At 43.1% G+C, this 20,373-nt stretch overlaps 2 protein-coding genes across 3 annotated transcripts in view; one reads left to right on the top strand and one right to left on the bottom strand.

The window, feature by feature from the left end:
* Window positions 1-17,428, bottom strand: part of lyrm4b (LYR motif containing 4) — a 40,108-nt gene extending 22,680 nt beyond the window's left edge. The window contains exons 1-2 of the mRNA XM_079489463.1: window positions 17,293-17,428; window positions 1,372-1,492 (exon numbers count right to left, since the gene is read on the bottom strand). Coding sequence (XP_079345589.1) covers window positions 1,372-1,492; window positions 17,293-17,378 — 207 coding nt within the window. The 5' untranslated portion in view covers window positions 17,379-17,428. The remainder of the gene's footprint in view (window positions 1-1,371; window positions 1,493-17,292) is intronic.
* A 1,335-nt stretch (window positions 17,429-18,763) lies between these two features.
* fars2 (phenylalanyl-tRNA synthetase 2, mitochondrial) overlaps window positions 18,764-20,373 on the top strand; it is a 147,549-nt gene continuing 145,939 nt past the window's right edge. For both annotated transcript variants that reach the window (XM_079489048.1, XM_079489050.1), the window contains exon 1: window positions 18,764-18,992. The gene's annotated coding sequence lies outside the window, so the exon portion shown is untranslated. The remainder of the gene's footprint in view (window positions 18,993-20,373) is intronic.

The raw sequence follows: 20,373 nt of genomic DNA, 5'->3' as shown, positions 1-20,373 counted from the left end.
TCACAATTTTTATTTAACTACATTGCAAAAGTAGCATTACTTTTCATGTAAAATTATTTAATTTCTGTGCTACAATTGTAAACATGCTTTCTTGTTTAGAACCTAGCTCGAGTTAACATGTAAAAAAAGCTTTCTTTGATGTCATCTTAGGATAGATGTAGACCTATTTGACAGTGCAAAAACAATATAACTGCCTTCCTTGATAAATGAATCAGCATCAAGGACCATCACCTGGGCACAGTCACACACAGCTCCCCTCTGCAGGCCTCTACTACTGGAAGTGACTGCATGGAGTCTCATTTCTCTCCAAAAGCACTTGAATATGATGGAATATGATTAAAGTTCACATTTCATATCACACCCACCATAATTTACTAGCCCCCCTAAAAATAAATAAATCGATTAATATCGCCAGGATTCACGACGATAATCGTCAGGATTAATACCGATATATCGTTTCATGCCGCTCGCACACAGGCACACACACACACACACACACACGCACACAGCTTGCCAACACCGTTTTGGCTCCTATGAGCAATTGAAAGAAAGGATGGACAGACGGACAGATAGCCAAACGGGCCAAGTGATGAGGGGAGAAGATTAGAAAAGAGAGAGAGAATGATACGAGAGAGAGAGAGAGAGAGAGAGAGAGAGAGAATACCCTGCTCATCACGCTCTCGTGGGATTGGCTGACAGGAGAGTGGTGCACGATCCGAACAAAGTGACCAAACAGCTGGTTAATTAGCACTGTGATAGCGCAGTAATGGGAGTGTAGAGAGTAGAGTAGAGCAGGGGTAGGCAACAGGCGGCCCGCGGGCCACAATCGGCCCACCAGTGATAAACCTGGCCCAGCTGTATCTGACTGACACTAGTCCCACATACTGTATGTATGTAAGCAAAGGCTTTGTATCACTGAAACCGGGTAGGGGAACACCGATGGTACTGTAGTTATATTTCCATTCTTTGAATGCTATGTTTTCACTGTCCTCGTAAGACTTTTGAATGAAAGAAAGTTACAGAGATATATACATATATGGGCATAGCGGTCGGGTGCAGTACTTTAGTTCAGACTAGTCATTGGTCCGACAAACGACAACCTACCTCAAACCCTAACCTAACCATAACCGCAAGCACGGGAGCAGCGCAATGCTCCGTCAGAGTTACGTGCGGACCCCATATCGGTCGGATCGACGGTGTGGCTGAGTAGGCCTGAATCTCGTGGCTAAAAATGTAAAAAAAAACAACAACAAAAAAGTATAAAAGAAAATCACTGTCTTAAAATGTTGATGTTGTCACAAGTACTGTCAGTATGATGTGTGTGTGTGTGTGTGTGTGTGTGTGTGTGTGTGTGTGTGTGTGTGGGCCTACCTGTCTCTGGATGAGGGCCAGGGTCTTGTACCCCTCCTGCAGCAGTGTGTCGACAGTGTGAGGGTCCTCTACCGTGCTGTTGGCCCGAAACGCATCACGCACCCTCCTCAGCGCGTAGGTCCTACACACACACACAGAACACACACCACACACACAGTTTAAAAGTAAGCCCCATAGGGAACAGCAGGTTTAAAATGGTGCCTATGAATTCCAAACGTGTCATCTAGAACAGTGGTTCCAAAAGTGGGGTCCGGGGACCCTCAGGGGTCCTTCAGAGAGTTCCAGGGGGTGCCCCAGCTATGATGGATAATTAGGAACCAAATGGACCCATGGATCTGTAACTCTGAGAGTATACAAATGGAACCAAATGGACCCATAGATCTGTAACTCTGAGAGTATACAAATGGAACCAAATGGACCCATGGATCTGTAACTCTGAGAGTATACAAATGGAACCAAATGGACCCATGGATCTGTAACTCTGAGAGTATGCAAATGGAACCAAATGGACCCATTATTCCATTTGTACACTCTCAGTGTTAAACTAACAGTGATTTCACAATATAAATTGGGGGTCCCAGAGATAGAAATGCCATTAAACGGGGGGTCCGTAGACTAATGCATGTCAAACTGGGGGCCCTTGAAATTAAGCGGGTTGGGAATCACTGCTGTAAAAATAATCTCTTCAAATGAGGGTCCACGGGGTAATTAGTGTAAATTTGGGGGTCCTTGACACGAAGAAGTTTGGGAACAACTGACCTAGAACCTTTTAGCTCGAGTCCCAAAAGAGAAATTAGACGTTTACCCAAACTAGTGAAAAATGGCAGATCTACAAGCTGACAACACAGCACGTTGTAAACAACTGTGCCTCACCTTGCCCACTTTGAGTTCCTCACTTCTTTGGTTGGGTGTTAGGTGAGTGATATATCGCATAATAACTCTGCAAATCCATCTTCCGCAGCACCCGGCGGAAAACAACAAAGAATTCGTGCAGAGCAGAAGTAGGACGATACCCTCTCATCATCAAAGTTAAGAAGGGAGAATTTAAATTTGATAACCACCTCAAAGAAAGCAACCCAGACAGGCTCCACAACAAAGCCCTCGTCCATAGAGAACAGCCACAGAGATGCTCCCTTTATAGCCAGCTGGTTCAGGGACTCAAACACAAACTCACAAACTCACAGACACCAAGCGCAGCCACCAGACAGAGGCCCCACTGGACTAAACCAGATTAAAGAAAACAAAAAGAAAGCCACCTGACATACTGGGAAGAGACGACCCCAAAAAAAACAAGCAAATTTGAATCCCATTTTAGCCCTGAATAGAGAATATTATTGGCAGCTGCGGAATACCTGAGCACTGTGATTGACCCAAAACGAAGGGAAGCCTAGACTAGAAACGGACTCAGTGAACACATCCTCGCTATAGAGAAAGACTGACAGACCTAGCTCCCAAGGGAAGGCAGACTATGCAGCATACTGTACACCCACTGCACACAAAATGTGGTGGAAACAGAGCTACACTTTCTAACCACCTGCCGATTACATATCCAAAGTGAATTTGAAAACATGACCCAACTACGAAAAACTCCCATGCCTACTGGGAGAAATACAACACAACACAGCAGAAATATTTGTGAACTGTTGTGATAAAAGACGGTTAGCCAATGGAATACAGTAAGTACCTCCAAATGTATATATACACATTTGACCACGGACATCCATCTAAATAGGTGGGACCCCCAGAAGAGAAGATTTGTGTTAAGAAATTCTAAATTATTAAAAGTCTTTCAAACAGATTTTTCAAAAATAGTCAGATGTGCGAAGTACGAAGTGACACAATGTGAGCTTGTACACCTGCTATTTTCTTTTTTAAAGTATACAATATGGATAAAGTGGTTAAAATAATTGTGATGCTGTATTAACAAATGTAGCTGGGGACCCCTTGGAACCCCCTCAAGGACCCCTGGAGGTCCCTGGACCGCACTTTGAGAACCAGCTGAATCCTAAAACCTCACCAACATTAGATTTGTAGCAGGTGCAACTCTATGCGTCAGGCCAGCGCAATTAACCCCCAACAGACACGTGGAACCACTCACTGATCTAATATAGCTCATGCCAATTAATTCGGTTAATGGAATTCTCCCAATTGCAAGAGTTCCTGAACTGTCGACATGGCGTCGTGTCGAGACTCGAGAGAGTGATGTAATTTGAATCAAATCACATCGATTGGCTAGTAAAGTTGTTTAATTGGGTTGAATTGTCTGCAGACTTGTCTGCAGGTTGTCTAAATTTGGTTTAAAATATTTCACTCATATTGACACTGATATTTCATGCATTCCTGTTTGAAAGGTTACTGTGCTTTAAAGCATCCGTCTGTCTCTTGCTTATCTGTCATTTTTTTTGATTTGTCTTCTCTCTTTTTCTCTCCGCCTTCTCTCTATTTGTTCTCTCTCTCGCTCACATTTTGGTTTTACTGTAGCACTGAATAAAGCTTATAAAGCTGTACACAGGTTAGATTTAAGGGCCGTTCACTTGTCTGGATATAATATAATGGGTCGGTGTGCGAGTTAGAAAAATAAAGGGGAAATGACAGTTGGAAGTAAAGAAGAGAAGAGAATTTTAATCAGTTAGAAGTTGAATCACTTATTCATCAGTTGGGCCTTTGCTATGTCTAACACCTAATTTTCTTGCAAATTTAGGTGCAAACACACACACATCTAGAAGTGCTTTCGACAGCACCAAGAAACACATCTGACAAAAATGTTTTCTCCACGCTTTTAAATACTTGAAAGCCATAATAATTCTGTAAAATTTGTCCCAGTTTCATTATTTCAGCTTTTCCTGTTGCTGCAAGGTAGCTTAACTAAATCCACATCACTACATTTTCAGTGGGACATCAACATAAAATAACACCACAGTGTTGAGTGCAGTCTGTCGTCCATTTGTAGATTTTACCCAGACATATGTTTGAGTTTTGAGAAGAGTTTGTCCCCATCACATCAAAGACAGAATTCACCATTTCCCTCCATTTGCAGCTTCACATGCTTCATTTAATGATTTTAATTGCTCGATAGCATCCCGGTCTAATTAACTCTCAACTGATGGTTGATGAAAGACAGATGCATTTTCTGTTATTGTATCTTCGCAAACTAAGACACCATAAGGCAGTGATTCTAAAACCGTTTCATGTCAACCCCCCCCCCCCCCCCCCCCGAATTAACATGTATTTGGCCACGGAAAATATTGTGAATGGGAAGGGACCCCCCCTATAGGCCCCTACATGATTTGTGTTGTTGTTTTAAGATGTTTTGAAATAAGCAGATGTACAAGCTTGTGAGCTGTAGATAGCCAATATGGTTATTATAGGGTTAAAGTATATTAATCAATCTGTTAACCCATTTTGGGCAGGAACCCCTTTTGGTGTTTTAAACATTATGTTATAATTTTGCTATTGAAAAATAGCAGATCTACAAGCTCATAGCGCGCCACCGAGTGGCGCGCTACGAGCTTGTAGGTCTGCTATTTTTGAAAAATCGTGAAAATATTTCAGAAAACTGGAGGATTTAGAAGATTTTTTTTTAATTTTGAGGTCAGGCCTGAATGGGTTAATTAATATAGCCCCTGGACTTCTGGGGACCCTAGAAGTGCGGACCCCAGACCGCACTTTGAGGGCCACTGATCTAAGAGCTTGTGCCATTATGAGCCTGAGAGAGAGAGAGAGAGAGAGAGAGAGATTTCAGTTTCTGCCTGACAGCAATAATATTGTAGGTCAAAGTTCTAAACATTTTAAGCTCCACTGTCGAGCATTACATGCTTGGAAGTGCCTACGCATACTGTACGGTGTGTTAAATAATACATAAAACAAAAACAAGACATTTTTGACCGATTTTCAGACGTTTTGTGTCAATGCCAGGCCATTAATAATTTACTTGTTGGCTGTTATGAAACTTTGCACTAGTTTTCTCCTCTGTGTGTGACTGTGTGCGTGTGTGTGTGTGCGCGCATGTATGCTTGTGTGTGAGACACATTAGAGACACATAACTTAAACTTTAATTTTATATATAACGTGAATACCATTTTTAGTAATAATTTAATGTGATTTAATAAATTATATTTCACGTTTCTTTTTGTATTTCTAGACGTGCCCTACATGAAAAGTGCCTTCTTGCTAGTCAAGTAATCAAGTAAAAGCGACATTACTTTTAACAGTTCTACTGCGTAACCCTGCTATTTAATCAATGGTATCCCTGCTATTCCCCCTCCGGGAACCCCCACACAGAGTTGCACCACTCACTTCACACGGGTGCGACCCCCCAGAGGGGTCGTGACCCACGGGTTGAGAACCCCTGGTTTACGAGTCAGTCAGTCACTCATGACTCATGATTTGATACAGTCCGTTTCTGGCGAAAATTGGACTAATTCGACGGCAGTAACACTAGCACCTTCTCGCCGTCAGTTGATGCGTCATAACCACATACGAGTCAAACCGCACCAGGATCATTTTATTTACGTTTGGAACACAGTTTTTATGGGAATTCAGAATGGGGGAAACGTGACACAGGTGTGCAAATTACGCCAAGACTTCGGTGCTCTATGGAGTAAGCTGAAGAACAACAATGACTGCGTATAACAATAAGCTGTTTGGCATTGGTGGAGATTTGTCACATTATTCATGGAACGCGACCCACATACTCAGCTGGTGCCATTGCTCATCCTACAAAAGAATCGACCGTGGTGAATCCGGCTTGGTCGAGCATCTATTCAAACACAATTGGCCCGTGTTCAAGGGGAGGGAAGCCGGGAGCCGGGAGGGTGTTATTTGTCACTGTAGGTTCTCCTGTGGGCAGGGGGAGGACTGTGGTGAATCCGGCTTGGTCGAGCATCTATTAAAACACAATTGGCCCGTGTTCAAGGGGAGTGAAGCCGGGAGGGTGTTATTTGTCACTGCAGGTACTCCTGTCGGCAGGGGGAGGAGCCTGTCAGCAGGGAGTGTTGGGCGTGTTGAGTTAGGACGAAGGCTCAAATAATGAATTGCATTTTTATAGCGCTTTTCCAAGTGCTCAAAGCGCTTTACAATGGTTCATTCATTCATACATTGGGAGGTGAAGCGGCGAACAGTCGACGCCAGCGTCCTCACTTCCCACATTAACACACCAATGGTGGCAAGCTCACACCGACCGACTCATTGGAGGGTGTAGGGTTCAGTGTCTTGCCCAAGGACACTTCGATATGTGGACAGGAGGAGCCGGGATTCGAACCGCCGACCCAGGGATCATTGGATGACCTGCTCTACCTCCTGAGCCACAGCTGCCCAAGACTGTACGTCCTCCCGGTGGGGGCTCCTCACTGGCAGGTGAGTCAGTAGGATACAACAGTATGTCCTCACGGTGGGGTCTCCTCACTGGCAGGTGAGTCAGTAGGATACAACAGTATGTCCTCCCGGTGTGGGCTACCCAATGGCAGGTGAGTCAGTAGGATACAACAGCAGTAACAACACAGAAAATGTGTGTGCGGAGGAATTAATTGGCATAACGACTAAAATGTGGAGAAAAAGGGGTAAAAAGCAACATCAAAGACAGAAGAGAATGAGTGGTTGGAAGTGGAGGTGGGGGGGTCAGGATGGACTCATTAGCCGGCCTGCAGCGCTGTGTGTGTCAGCACACTTGCAATCAGTCCCACCTGTGCCAGCATATCACTCTGAACACAATCACTCCACAACGGTGCACCTGGGTGCAAATGTTCAGTAAGATACCCTGGAGAGATGCTTAAATTTACACTGGATATGGTCGCTGTCTCTTTTTTTTTACTCTGTTTTCGTAAATTAACAGCCTACTGTACTTGAACAGCATCACACAGAAGCATCAAAAGGAATAGATCTGCAAGCTCGAAATGAAAAGTAACAGTTTGACACATGAGGTTTCCACCCGACAGAGAAGATATACTGAAAAATGGAGCTCAGTGTCGATTCTACTGAAAATATCACTGTATTAGAGCCGGTATGTACCAAATACATAACTAGACATTTTTGCACTTTTACACAGCTACAGACTTCTTCTCTAGGCATGTCACAATTATAACAATCACGTGATTTGAGATCATAGAATAGTTTCCATAATGTTCGATACTAATGCTCATAATAAGATGGCACAGATAGCCTGCGTTTGCTCATGCACTCTGCGTCTCAGAGGAGAGCTGTGTGGACAGAAACAGAAAACCTGCCTACAGTACCAGTGACATCATCAGTATGCAGCTTTGGTCACTCATTACAACATACATTTTTTACAATATATTTTTTTCACACTGGCCCTGTGCAATTCTAGTTCATAAAGCACACTGAAACAACAAGTCTGGGGATGCCCATATATTTTATTTTTGTTATTGACGTTTTCGGGCCGGGTAGGGCGTAAAATGTGTGCTAATTTGTAAGGCCAGGCGGGGCCTAGGGCCAGCCCATTTGGGTCCCAGTTAGGACCGAGGTAGGGTCGGGCCTTAATTTTCGGGCCTGTTGAGAACTCTAGTTTTTGCCGGCTGCCGGGCGCGGCTGCGCTAAACTTTGGGGCGGGCCCGTCTAGAGTTTGAATGGTAGGTATCACTCAAAAGGGAGACATCGAAGAGGAAGAACAGGTGGGGAAGATCAACATATAATATGAAATCGCCATCATATATGGCCATATGAAGATCACAACACTGACCTAATCTAACCCTGGATAACCATACATGGGGAAGACTGGATCATCACCTAGATCTGCATATATGGAGCCGGCCAGCAACTCTTGTTGATCTGACCTCATTAAACCCTGTACACTCAAGACACGCTCCATATATGGCCAGTACAGAATTCATTCCAAATGTTGATCTGACCCCCCATGCCAAAGCACCAGCACTCACCCAGCAGTCTCCCATCTGCCATCACCCAGGCGGATGCATGCACACGTCCTTAGGGCATCTTACTCGATATAGTTTATAGAGAGTATACTTGCTGAAAAGATTGCTTTTCACTTTAATGTCATATCACCCAGCCCTACAGTCCAGTATGTCAGTGTGCAGGGAACAAACCCAGTTAAAGTACATTTGAAATACTGTAGTGGTGAACATAGCCGATCTACAAGCTCAGAACGCGTCACATCACGACACACTACTGAACTTGTAGATCAGCTACGTTTGCTACTTGTGTGACACTGTAGTATGAAGAAGAAAACTAAAACGTTGACATATGGAGATAAAAAGGTTTCTGCTCAACAGCGTCAATAGGCCTATCTCACAGCCCGTTTTCCACGCCCACTTCCGGTAAATAGTGGTGTCTTTAACATGAGCATTTACACGTTTTTTTCTCTGGAGAATCTAAGTACATTTTCTAATGTAAAAATGTGACAGACCAATATTATTATGAAGCAAACAAGATGGTAAATCAGGTCGAACAGATAGAACAAACCTTACCTTGAGAAAACAAAAGTTGTAGACTTCTTAAATTACCTCTGTTAACATGGAGCGTCTATGGAGTGACGTCACGCTATCACCACTAACCCCGAAAGGGGGCGTATTTAGGGGGGCGGGGAAATTCTGTGAGATAGGCTTATTATTTGAACCCAGAGCCAACAAGGGAATTGACCTATAGCTAAGCCCCTCCCCAAACTGCTATGGTCCAATCACAGCTAAGCATAATATGGGTTAGACAAACCTCTCCACCAATAGTTTTCCTATATGATAAAACATTGTTTAAAAAAAACAATATCACGCATATTTTTCCAGTGCATATGGCAGGCCTTGTTGACAGATTTGGAAGAGATTTTGAAGGTCTAGTTCCAAAAATGAACCAGTATTTAATGTGTAAAATCCATGATATAGTGTCCAAATGGGAGTGTCTTAAGTGGTAGAGGGCTTTGCTAAAGGTGAATTGTGTGTGTGCTCTTGTAAAAACCTGTGGCCACTCCCTCAATAGGTCTGCTTTCAATGTAGGCTGCATGAGGATTTTGAAGGGCTTGCAATTTTTCCACGGAAAAATAAGCTACCCTGAGGGGTGGTGGGGACGTGAATACCCTCCCTCATCACTTTTCACTTCTCATTTCACAGAGGCGAGGGAGAGAGAGAGAGAGATTAGAATTGAATATAAAACTAAAAACTAATTATCAAAGAAAATGCATTTAAGATAAGTTGCAGCACTAATATGATGGGTTAAAAAAATGATATTTCATTCACAAAATAAATACACGACCACCCTGCACCCGAGCCCTCCATCCAGCCAGGTAGACACCGAGCGAGCGAGCCAGCCAGCCAGCGGGTCCCACATGGATCGGAACAACAGCCTCTTACAGCCGACAGGAACCAATTTAGGCCACCGTTCGCTCCCAGTTCCTTCAAGTAGGCCACGGTGCAGCGCTTCTGACAAGCTGAGAGGACTAGAGCCGCGCAGAGCGCTTCACTGATCAAAACCCCTAACAGCTCAGCTCCAATTCTATTTCACTACATTTTACTTCAGTGCATGTACTGAAGTACCAACACTAAAAATTTGTCATTATGCAGAACGTCCCATTTCAGATTCGTCAAAATCTCTCAAAAACCTACAAGACACATTGTGAGCTTGTATCAATAATAATCAAAATGTAATATCAAGTTTTCAAATAACGTCACAGAATAAAAAGGTCAATATTCATATCTGAGATGTAGTGGAGTAGAAATAAGTAAAACATGTAATTGAAATACACAAGTAAAAGTACCCACAAAGTATGCTTAAATACAGTAATTACTTTCCACCACTATAGGCATGGAGCAGCGGTTCTGACAAGCTGAAAAGACTATGACTGCAGAGTGCTTAAAACCCCACCACACATCCCCAGTTGGTGGAAGCCCTGCATTCAACATATTTTACCTCATTAAAACAAAAAAGTCCTGAAGTACTAAAGCATTGGCATCAAAATATACTTTGGGGGCAGCCAATGGAGAAAGGCACGGATTTCTCTGTGTGGAGTAGAAGTATGAAAAAAGTATCCAGACATCTAAATACTCAAGTAAAGTAACACAAGTGACAAGCTGTAGGCCTAACTGCAGTTTGCTTCAATGATCAAAGCCCATGACCCGTCTCTCCTCCCCACTACCACCCTCTCTCTCCCCTCGGAGGAGGAGGCCGGGGCTGTCAGATACGTGTCAGAACGGAACGCAACGCAGCACAGCTTCTGCTGCTCATTTAGTTGATGTCGGGTGGAAACCTTGTATGTCCAAAACAGTTACTTTTCAGGTAAGGAAAAGGAGGGGAAAAAGAAGAACATGTGTTCCTTCCTGGATGGATCGAATATAAACTCGGCACAAACAGTTCGGAATTCCATTATTTCGCCACTTCAATAATACCAATTGGTATTGTATTTTATATCTTTTTGAGTGGTGCAACCACTCCAAGGAACAGCTTTGTCCCCATGTCCCAACCTATGTGACTATGTCCCTATGTCCCGATGTTTAGAGTACCAATAGGGGGTGCTGTTGCACCACTCGCTTCAGACTGGTCTGATTCTTAATTGTTGATTGGTCACCTTTACAACGAGGTACAGCTTGTTAGGACCAGGCGTTCGTGGAATGAGCAACACTGCTAAACGTGTGGGTTGCACCCCCAAACAATTTTCCAAAATGGCAAATGGTTGGTATTCAACCCTTGTTTTGAGTTGCTTAGTTAGTGGATTGGATGTTTACTCTGTGATGTTGTCATCACAGAGGATGGCGTTATGTAACGTTCCAGATTGTGAAGATACGGGATTTGCTCCAGAATCTCATCTTGATATATCACTGCATTGATATTGCCTTCAATGATGACAAGTTATGGCTTGCCTGTGAGAGAGATAAAGCCCCCTGGCATGCCAAGTGTTGTGGCTGCGTATGGATCTTCCACAAGCTACCGAGTTCCCTAACACAGAGTGTAAAGTTAATAAAGCGTGAAAATGGCCAATATGTGTTGTTTTTTCCTTATTACTGTGGGAAAGTGCAATCATCCAACTCAAAGCAACGGTTGAATACCAACCATTTGTCATTTTGGCATTTTTTTGGGGGGGGTGCTATACCCACACACGCAGTGTTGCTCATTCCACAAACGCCTGGTCCTTACAAGCTGTACCTCGTAAAGGTGACTAATAAACAATTACAATTATATTAAATACTTATACAATACCACATTGGGATACATCACTGAGGATACGTCCCAGGTTCATCCATGCCATTTTTTTTTTGTTATTCTATTTATAGTGACTCATAGGAATAGACAACGAGGAATAGTCTGGTGACCACCACATCTTCCACAAGCTACCGAGTTCCCTAACACCGAGTGTAAAGTTAATAAAGCGTGAAAATGGCCAATATGTGTTGTTTTTTCCTTATTACTGTGGGAAAGTGCAATCATCCAACTCAAAGCAACGGTTGAATACCAACCATTTGTCATTTTGAATTTTTTTTGGGGGGTGCTATACCCACACACGCAGTGTTGCTCATTCCACAAACGCCTGGTCCTTACAAGCTGTACCTCGTTGTAAAGGTGACTAATAAACGATTACAATTATATTAAATACAATACCACCTTGGGATACATCACTGAGGATACGTCCCAGGTTCATCCATGCAATGTATTTTTTTTTTGTTATTCTATTTATAGTGACTTATAGGAATAGACAACGAGGAATAGTCTGGTGACCACCGGAGAGACGGGTGGCAGCCGGAATGTAGACGGCACCGTGCCTGCGGCACCACCATGGGCTAGGAGGAGCCTGCGGAACCATTGCGGCTCGAGAATCCACCATTCCTGAATGAAGTGCCTGGTGCTGGGAGTCTGGTGCAACGCACAGGGGCTGGACCTGGTGAGAGCAGGAGCGGACCTGGTGAGACGTAGGAGGGGCCCGGACAGGAGTCAACCCACAGAGCCTAGTCCTTCCACATGCTGGGATAGTGCCTCCCAGTCGCGGCAGAGTAGTTCAGGAGGAACGGATTGTGTGGCCCTGGTTTTTCCCTAATGAGACTGATCGAGGGTAGCTACTGGGACGTAAGTCGGGACTTGATCACCCCGGCTGGGTCACCTGAGTGAGGGGTATAATGTTGGGAGACCCGAAACCCCCGATGACCTTGGGATACATCACTGAGGATACGTCCCAGGTAGAGAACAGCGGATGAGCTTTTTTGTCACCCGAATCCGCATGTGCATAATTATAATCCGCCCGTTATCCGACCGCAATTTATTAATTAATCCAATTTATTAATCCGCACCACCCGCAATCCGCTGCGCAGGGAAGCGCCCAGCGTATACAGTATAGCCAATCTACAAGCTCACAACGCGACGCTGCGACGCGTTGTGAGCTTGTAGATCGGCTATTTATACTACTTGTACAAACAATATCACTCACCACTCTCTCGACAGTTCACCAATGTTACGTAGTGGTTGTATATATCCATTTCCATGGTAACACGCCGTCCACGTTTTCGCGACGTATTTTCATACAGCATATCCAGCGGTCATCGGCGGCAGGGTAAAGAACTTAATCACTCCCAGTCCCACGCCGAACGTATATTCCTCCCTTCTGTTTTACTTAGTTTTAAGTTTCTCTCAGACTCACTAGCTGCCTGTTAGCAACTTTAGCGTAGCTGCCTGTAGGAGACCACTGTGTTGTTGTTGTTGTGCAACAGGACCCAACTTCATAGGCGGCTAATTTGTGCCAGATCATGGAAAATGATTAAATTAAAATACTACTACCAACGCACGCACGCCGAGATTGTGTGCGTTTTAAAAGCTATAATAAGCATATTTATATACTTTATTATGCCATTACTTTATTTCCCGCATTATTTCACCCGCGGTTTATCCTATATTAATTTATAATAATATGAATTGACCCTAATCCACCCTAAACTGCGGTTCACCCGCGGCAACCGCGGCTAAATCCGCCACCCGCTGGTCTCTAGTCCCAGGTGCATCCATGCGATGTATTTTTTTTTGTGGTTGGTATTATTAGTCACAAGCTTTTGTTAATACTTTATTAGTACTTTATTAATATTCTTGAGTGGTGTAAACCACTCCTACAACTGGCTTTGTTAGTCTGTGCAGAAAAAATGAGCATGGTTGCTATGTTCACCCTGTTCACCCGGGTGTGATTTCATTACGTCAGACATGATTTCATTACGTCAGACAGGCTATATAAGACCTTACACCACTCAGTTCACACGGGTGTGATTTTTTTAAAAACACACAGACACTTTCACTTAATAGCTTATTTTCGCAATGTTTGACAATTGTTTCTATCTACAAGCTCACAATGCATGGCATGTTGTGAGCTTGTAGATATAGGTTCCTTCGTTACTTTGGCGTGACTCTTGTAACAACAACAAAAAGAAAACGTATAAAAGCATAAGCAACATATGGACATAGAAGGTTTCTGCCCAACAGCACTGATTTAATAGTGCCACCCCCCTGCCTGCCGTGGGCCTGGTGAGATATCAGTGAAGTTTGTGTGAATGTGACAAGCTGTTCAGCTGCTAATAAAAAGCATGTGGGCGAGCAGGGAAGAGAACTCCAGCACTGTCACAACCCAGAGCACAGTCTCTCACTCTGGACGTAAACTGGACACAGAAGGGATTCCCAGTCACATATATTATAAACACAGCACCATGTTTCATACGCCAGTGATTCTTATCCCCTTTTATTGCCAAAGGACCCCCTGTGTGAAGTGCATAACACTGTGGACCTCCATTTGATACCATTTCTATTAGGGATGCAGCAATATGGACATTTTGGGCCGATACCAATGTTTAAAATGACAATTTAGCCAATACTGATTTGTTTATTTTGTTTTGGTTCTTTTCTTATTCATTCTCCCTTTTGTGTCAAACAAATCTTCATTTGGGATCGCAATCTGCACTGAAAGATCCTCAGTATTCATATTCATAACTCAAAGGGTGTGCAAATGAAACCAAAGTGACCCATATGGGTCCATTTGGTTCCATCTGTTCACTCTCTGAGTTACAGACCTGGTCAAAAGGGTCCCTTTGGCTCGTATATTATTTTTTACCTCAAGGACCCCTGGGGGTCCCTGCACCTCACGTTGTGGACCAGTAGTCATACAGAGGAACGCTCTATGCAGAAACCAGCTTGTATTCAATCATTAACATGGTTGTACTGGTGACACAGATGGACTTGTGGGACTGTCGTATGAACACTTGGCTGATAATACACTTTTAGGACAAGGGCCTTGAACGTTTTTCAGGCCAAGGACCCCTTAGCTGAGAGAGAGCGATGAGTCATCAGTGATCCCCAGTACTACATAACGGGTGCGTTCGGAAATGCGCACCGGGAATGTGGCCAGTTTGTTGAGTGTGATGGGCGGTGACGTCACAGAGTGCGTTCAGTGTCCCTTATTTACGAACGACCACAGCTGTGACGCATTCACACCGGACAACCCCAGCTTCAGGGTAGGGTCGCTCAGTGCGGGCACTCGGCACAGCGTGCGCAGCGCACTGGATTTTCGAACGACAACGCACCGAGTGCACTGAATAAACAAACAGCAAGAGAGCACACCAGTGCGTTCAAGGTGCATTTCCGAACGCACCCCCAGGATTATGCAACAGATTCACCTTTGTCATAGATTTCATAGATATCTTGCTTCATAGCATTATCATCAGTGTTTGTTTACAGTACACATTATCTTTTCTATAAATATGCTGGATTGATTCATGTCAAATGTCAATGTGCAAATCAGGCATTTGACCAATTGAACCCTCACTACTTGGCAAGCTGCTAGACCATTTGGCTATGTACCTGGTGTCCTGGTCTGCTCTTTCCATAAATAGAATACCGGTACGCAGAATATGCAGGACGACGTGAGTTTGTAGATCTGCTATTTTTGCCAAATGTTTCCCCCCAGAACAGCGATGAAAACATTCCTAATTTCCTATTAGACAAACTTTTCACGGCCCCTCTCTCTGGCCTGTAGTAACTCTGAGGACCCCGGTCCCAGGCCCCCTGTTGAAGACCCTCTCTCTGGCCTGTAGTAACTGAGGACCCCGGTCCCAGGCCCCCTGTTGAAGACCCTCTCTCTGGCCTGTAGTAACTGAGGACCCCGGTCCCAGGCCCCCTGTTGAAGACCCTCTCTCTGGCCTGTAGTAACTCTGAGGACCCCGGTCCCAGGCCCCCTGTTGAAGACCCTCTCTCTGGCCTGTATATAGTAACTCTGAGGACCCCCTAAGGCCCCCTGTTGAAGACTAATGCTTTTTAGAGGAATACAGAGGATAATAATTAAATTCAATGGAAGTGTAAGTGATATATTTGTGAAAAGGTTAAAGCTCTATATTGTGATAGTAATCTCATCTGTCTCTCCATCTCTTTACTAAAAAGAAAGTTTCAAAATAATCTGCTCCTTTTGTTTAATGCTTAAGTTCTAACTTCCAAGTTATATTTTTGATCTATTGAATACATGACGGTTCAATACGAGGTCTGCTAGGATGATTAGAAACCAAGATGGCCTATTGGTTTGTTTCCATTGGGGTCCTTCATAATCAATTCACCAAATTTCACTTGTTTAATCTGTATTCTAGTCATTTGTATGAGTTCTCTCTGATGATTGGATCAAATTGTTATACCGGGCCGGACCTGATAATGTATTTTAGCTGGAGGAGACAGAGACCCCTGTTACTGAACAAAAACTCTATAGCAATGGGTACCATCAAACTACAGGGCGGCGGTGGCTCAGGGGTAGAGTGGCTGGATGGTAACCGCAAGGTTGCCAGTTCGAACCCGGGCTCCCCCAGAGTTAGTGTCGAAGTGTCCTTGACCAGCTCCTGATGTGCTGGTTGGTGCCTTGCATGGTTTCCGCCGCCATCGGTGTATGAATGTGTGTGAATGGGTGAATGTAATGCACATGTAAAGCATCTTGGATAAAGGTGCTATATAAATGCACCATTTACCATTTTACAGAGCTGTCTTAACACTTAATTTAACGAAGTAGACAGACAGACAGACAGACAGACAGACAGACAGACAGACAGACAATCGGGATATCCATCCACGCACAATTATTTGTGGGTCCTTGAGAACCACTGGTTTAAACAACATTAGGAAGCAAGACCATATAAACTAACTATACATTAGAAAACAAGCCCCCCAAAAAACACAACACACAACCGCAACTGCACACTAAGCCAGTGGTTCCCAAAGTGGGGTCTGGACGGAGACCCCCAGGGGTCCTTGAGGGAGTTCCAGGGGGTCCCCAGCTAAATGATAGTTTGGAACCAAATGGACCCTTATGGGTCTGTAACTCTGAGAGTGTACAAATGGAACCAAAATGGACCCTATTTGTACACTTATTTGTACACAAGATTTTACAATATAAATTGGGGGTCTCAGAGATAGAAATGCCATCAAATGGGGGTCTGTCCGTAGCCTAATGCAGGTAAAACTGGGGGGGGTCCTTGAAATTAAATGGGTTGAGAATCACTGCTAGAGCCATCAAAATCTTCTCTTATGGGGGTCCCTGGCATATCTCTTCAAATGGGGGTCCGCGGGATAGTAGGTGTGAATTTAGGGGTCCTTGACATGAAAACGTTTGGGAACCACTGCACGAAGCAACTTGAAAAATGAGCCCAAATTTGCTTATAATAAGCAGACATGGCAACCTACACCACCCCTGGACAATGTATCAGCATTTTGTCCTCCATGAGGCTCCATCACCATATAATCACGTGATCATCATGACGTTTTCTTTATAACAGTATAAACAATCTACATATGGAACCAAATGGACTCTTACCATGAGGGGCAATTTGGTTCCATGTGTAGCCTACACTGACAAGAGTGTGTGTGTGTGTGTGTGTGTGTGTGTGTGTGTGTGTTCGTTCGTGGTTATTACAGAGGTATAACAGTGGTATAAACAACAGTAATGCGATGTTAATAAGATGCTTTAAATACCTGTAGTTGTATGAGGGGAACCTGCTGCTCTCTCTCAGTAACATTCTGTACAGAGAAACAACCTGAGCTTTGCTGGACGCCGCCATGTTGATCAGAGCATCAGGTATTTTTTTTACCCTGCATATGAATGTAACCTCTGTAAAGCAGCGTGAAATACCCCCCCTTCTCTCTCTCTCTCTCTCTCTCTGTCTCTCTCTCTCTCTTTACCAATCAATCAATCAATCAATCAATCAATCAATCAATCAATCAATCAATCAATCAATAATATTAATTATATTAATTAAAATAATAACAATATACATTTTACCTGCAATTAATGGGCCTGAAAAATGATTGAAATTCATGTTTTCTTTTTAAATAATCCATCCTTCATGCATGTTTGCACTATATAGTTTAGATTTTGTGTAGAGTAGTACTCGTAGTGCTTCTCAAACCATTTATCCTCACTCCCAAATGTATGAATTTGGCTTCAGACCCCTATCTCAAAAGATTTTGTGCCAGAGACCCCCCACAAGAGGAGACCTGTGAAAAAAGGCACATTTATGTATTCCACAGTTTTAATATTGTAATTATTTATTCTTTATTTTATTTTTTATTTTTTTGCAGATCTACAAGCTCAAAATATATTTTTGAATAGTCGTGGAGCCAGCTTAGGTGGTTGGAAATCTCTGTTGGAACTGTTACCCTGATGAATTGAAAAGGCCAAGGGTGGACCCTGTTGTAAACAAGTGTAACTGCTTAATCATGGTTCGTCTACAAAGTAACAGTTTTATTTATTGACTTTTAAATGTACCCATTCTGCATACTGTGAAATAAAAATGTCAATCAATCAATCAAATCAAAAAACCCGCCACCCGATTCCGGATAAGCGGTTGAAGATGGATGGTTCATGGTTGGATATTGATTTTGATGCTATGTTAACTGATTTTGCTGGGGACCCCTGGAACCATAGCCTGGAACCCCTTCTTCATGCCAAGGACCCCATGGGTGAGGGTCCCCTGACCCCACTTTGAGAACCACATTCTGTTTTATTCTTTATCCTTGTCCAAAATGTGGAATGCCCTACCAAAAAGTATGACTCTTTAATCATTATATTAATGTTTATTATAATACACAGTGACCTGACCCATTAATAATAATAATATCTTGCATAAATGTGGGGTTAAATCACAGTGTGGCAGCGGTGGCCGAACGGATAGCGGCGCGGTCTAGATACCGGAAGGTTCCCAGTTCGAACCAGCCGTCCGACACGTTAAAATTACCACCGCTGAAATGCCCTTGAACAAGGCATCAACCACTACGATGAAATGTGTTCTATGAGCAGGGCCTGGCTGGAAACAAGTTCTTGAGCTTAGCCCAGATACCCTGGGTAAATATAGATTTCATTTCATTTCATTTCAGTTATGGTAAAATAAATTACCTTATGCAGTGCACGCTGCGACCTTCTTGCTACCGCAGGACCCCACAGATAGCTGTCACTAATACGCCTGTCACAAACAAATGATACATTCCTAGATTTTCCAAACATATGTTGCTTTTTCCACTTTATGCTCACACATATTCATAGTAAGCATTAATCAAGTACGTGTCAGTTTAAAATTATCCAAATAAATCGGATATATCCTAACAATTTCACACGGCATGTATTGAGCGGCCTCAAAGCAGTGTATGGCTGGATTATGTGTGTGTGACAGAACAAGGTGAGTTTAATACATTGCTGTACTTTCTTCATAATAGTTTTTTACTTTATTATTCGAGCCGGTAAAGGACCGGGTCATAACGGAACCATGTGGTTCGGCTTCTGGTCGGGGTTTAACGCCGTTTGGGTACTTATTTATCCCTCCAGTACACCTGTTGTTGTGTTAGCATAGCATCACTGTGCTACAAACTCACCTGTCAAACACTCCACAGTGTCCACACAGTGACACACATGTCATTATCCTCAGTGCTTATTCAGCTCTTAATCGTGTAGAAAATAAACGAAACCAAATGGACTCGTACGGGTTACGAGTCCATTTGGTTACATTTATCATGTTGTGTATTGTGCACTGTCAAGTGTCAACGATTAATACAGGTATATTTAGCTCCATGCAGTTGTGTGTGTGTGTGTGTGTGTGTACGCGCGCGCGCGCGATTATTGTGTTTATGTTTAGTGTAGTGTTTGGAATCCAACGTCCAAACTTGGGATGTTTATCAGAATATGGAATGTACGGTATATTATTTAGAGTGACTAGTTTTTTAATTTTAAGTTGGTATACCTTGTTTTGTAGCTCTCTTTCCAGAATGCAGGAGTCTGCAGAATTCATCATATCATAAAAATGCATTAAAATACATAATTGTCAATAGAGGGTATGCGCATGCATAAAGTGAATGGCAAATTGAGTTTAACGTTGTTTAATGCAATCATATTTGACTTTTCTGTTTGGGCTGTCAAGGCCAGAAAGTAGTTTTTTGGCACTCAGTAGGCGTTCCCGCATAACTTCCTGGTTTGGTGATGATGTCACCAAACCTTAGTTTAGTATAACAGCTATCTTGTCATAGTTTTGTTTGGAGTTCAGAATCTTCACCAATTTTCAACCTTAATATCTTCACATAATTCTGTCTACTCACTCTGGCACCTTTTCCACCGGGGTTGTACCGGTTCTTTTTTTTTTTTTTTTTTTGCCTAATATTTAAGCCGTTCAGAGTGTTTCCACTGAAAATGAATTGGTTCAATCCCTAAAAGTTAGTTAACTTTGTTTATACCTTTTCGTTTAGTTGTAGCTCCCTTCGGGAAGGAATTCGTTAGGTTTAAGTTATAGGTTGTCCTCTGGTTATCGGTTAGGGTTCGGTTAGGTTAAGTTAGTGTTTTGTTGGTCTCCTTTTTCTTTTGGAACACCATACCGCTGTAACGTCTGTAAGTGCTTATAAATAGTCCGCTCTAATATCCTTCTCTATAATTTATACTACGTATTACTCTTATTATAAATGATAGCCAATGTACTTGAAAGTCGATTAACTTCCATCATGTATTTATTGAGCCATTTGTACTGAAACAAATACTTTTGTAACTTTGTAACCTTTTTCTACAAGTGCAAGTAA

Source organism: Electrona antarctica (assembly GCF_951216825.1).
Source record: "Electrona antarctica genome assembly, chromosome: 20".
In the NCBI taxonomy this organism is placed as follows: Eukaryota; Metazoa; Chordata; class Actinopteri; order Myctophiformes; family Myctophidae; genus Electrona; species Electrona antarctica.
This window is presented reverse-complemented; position numbering and strand designations above follow the sequence as displayed.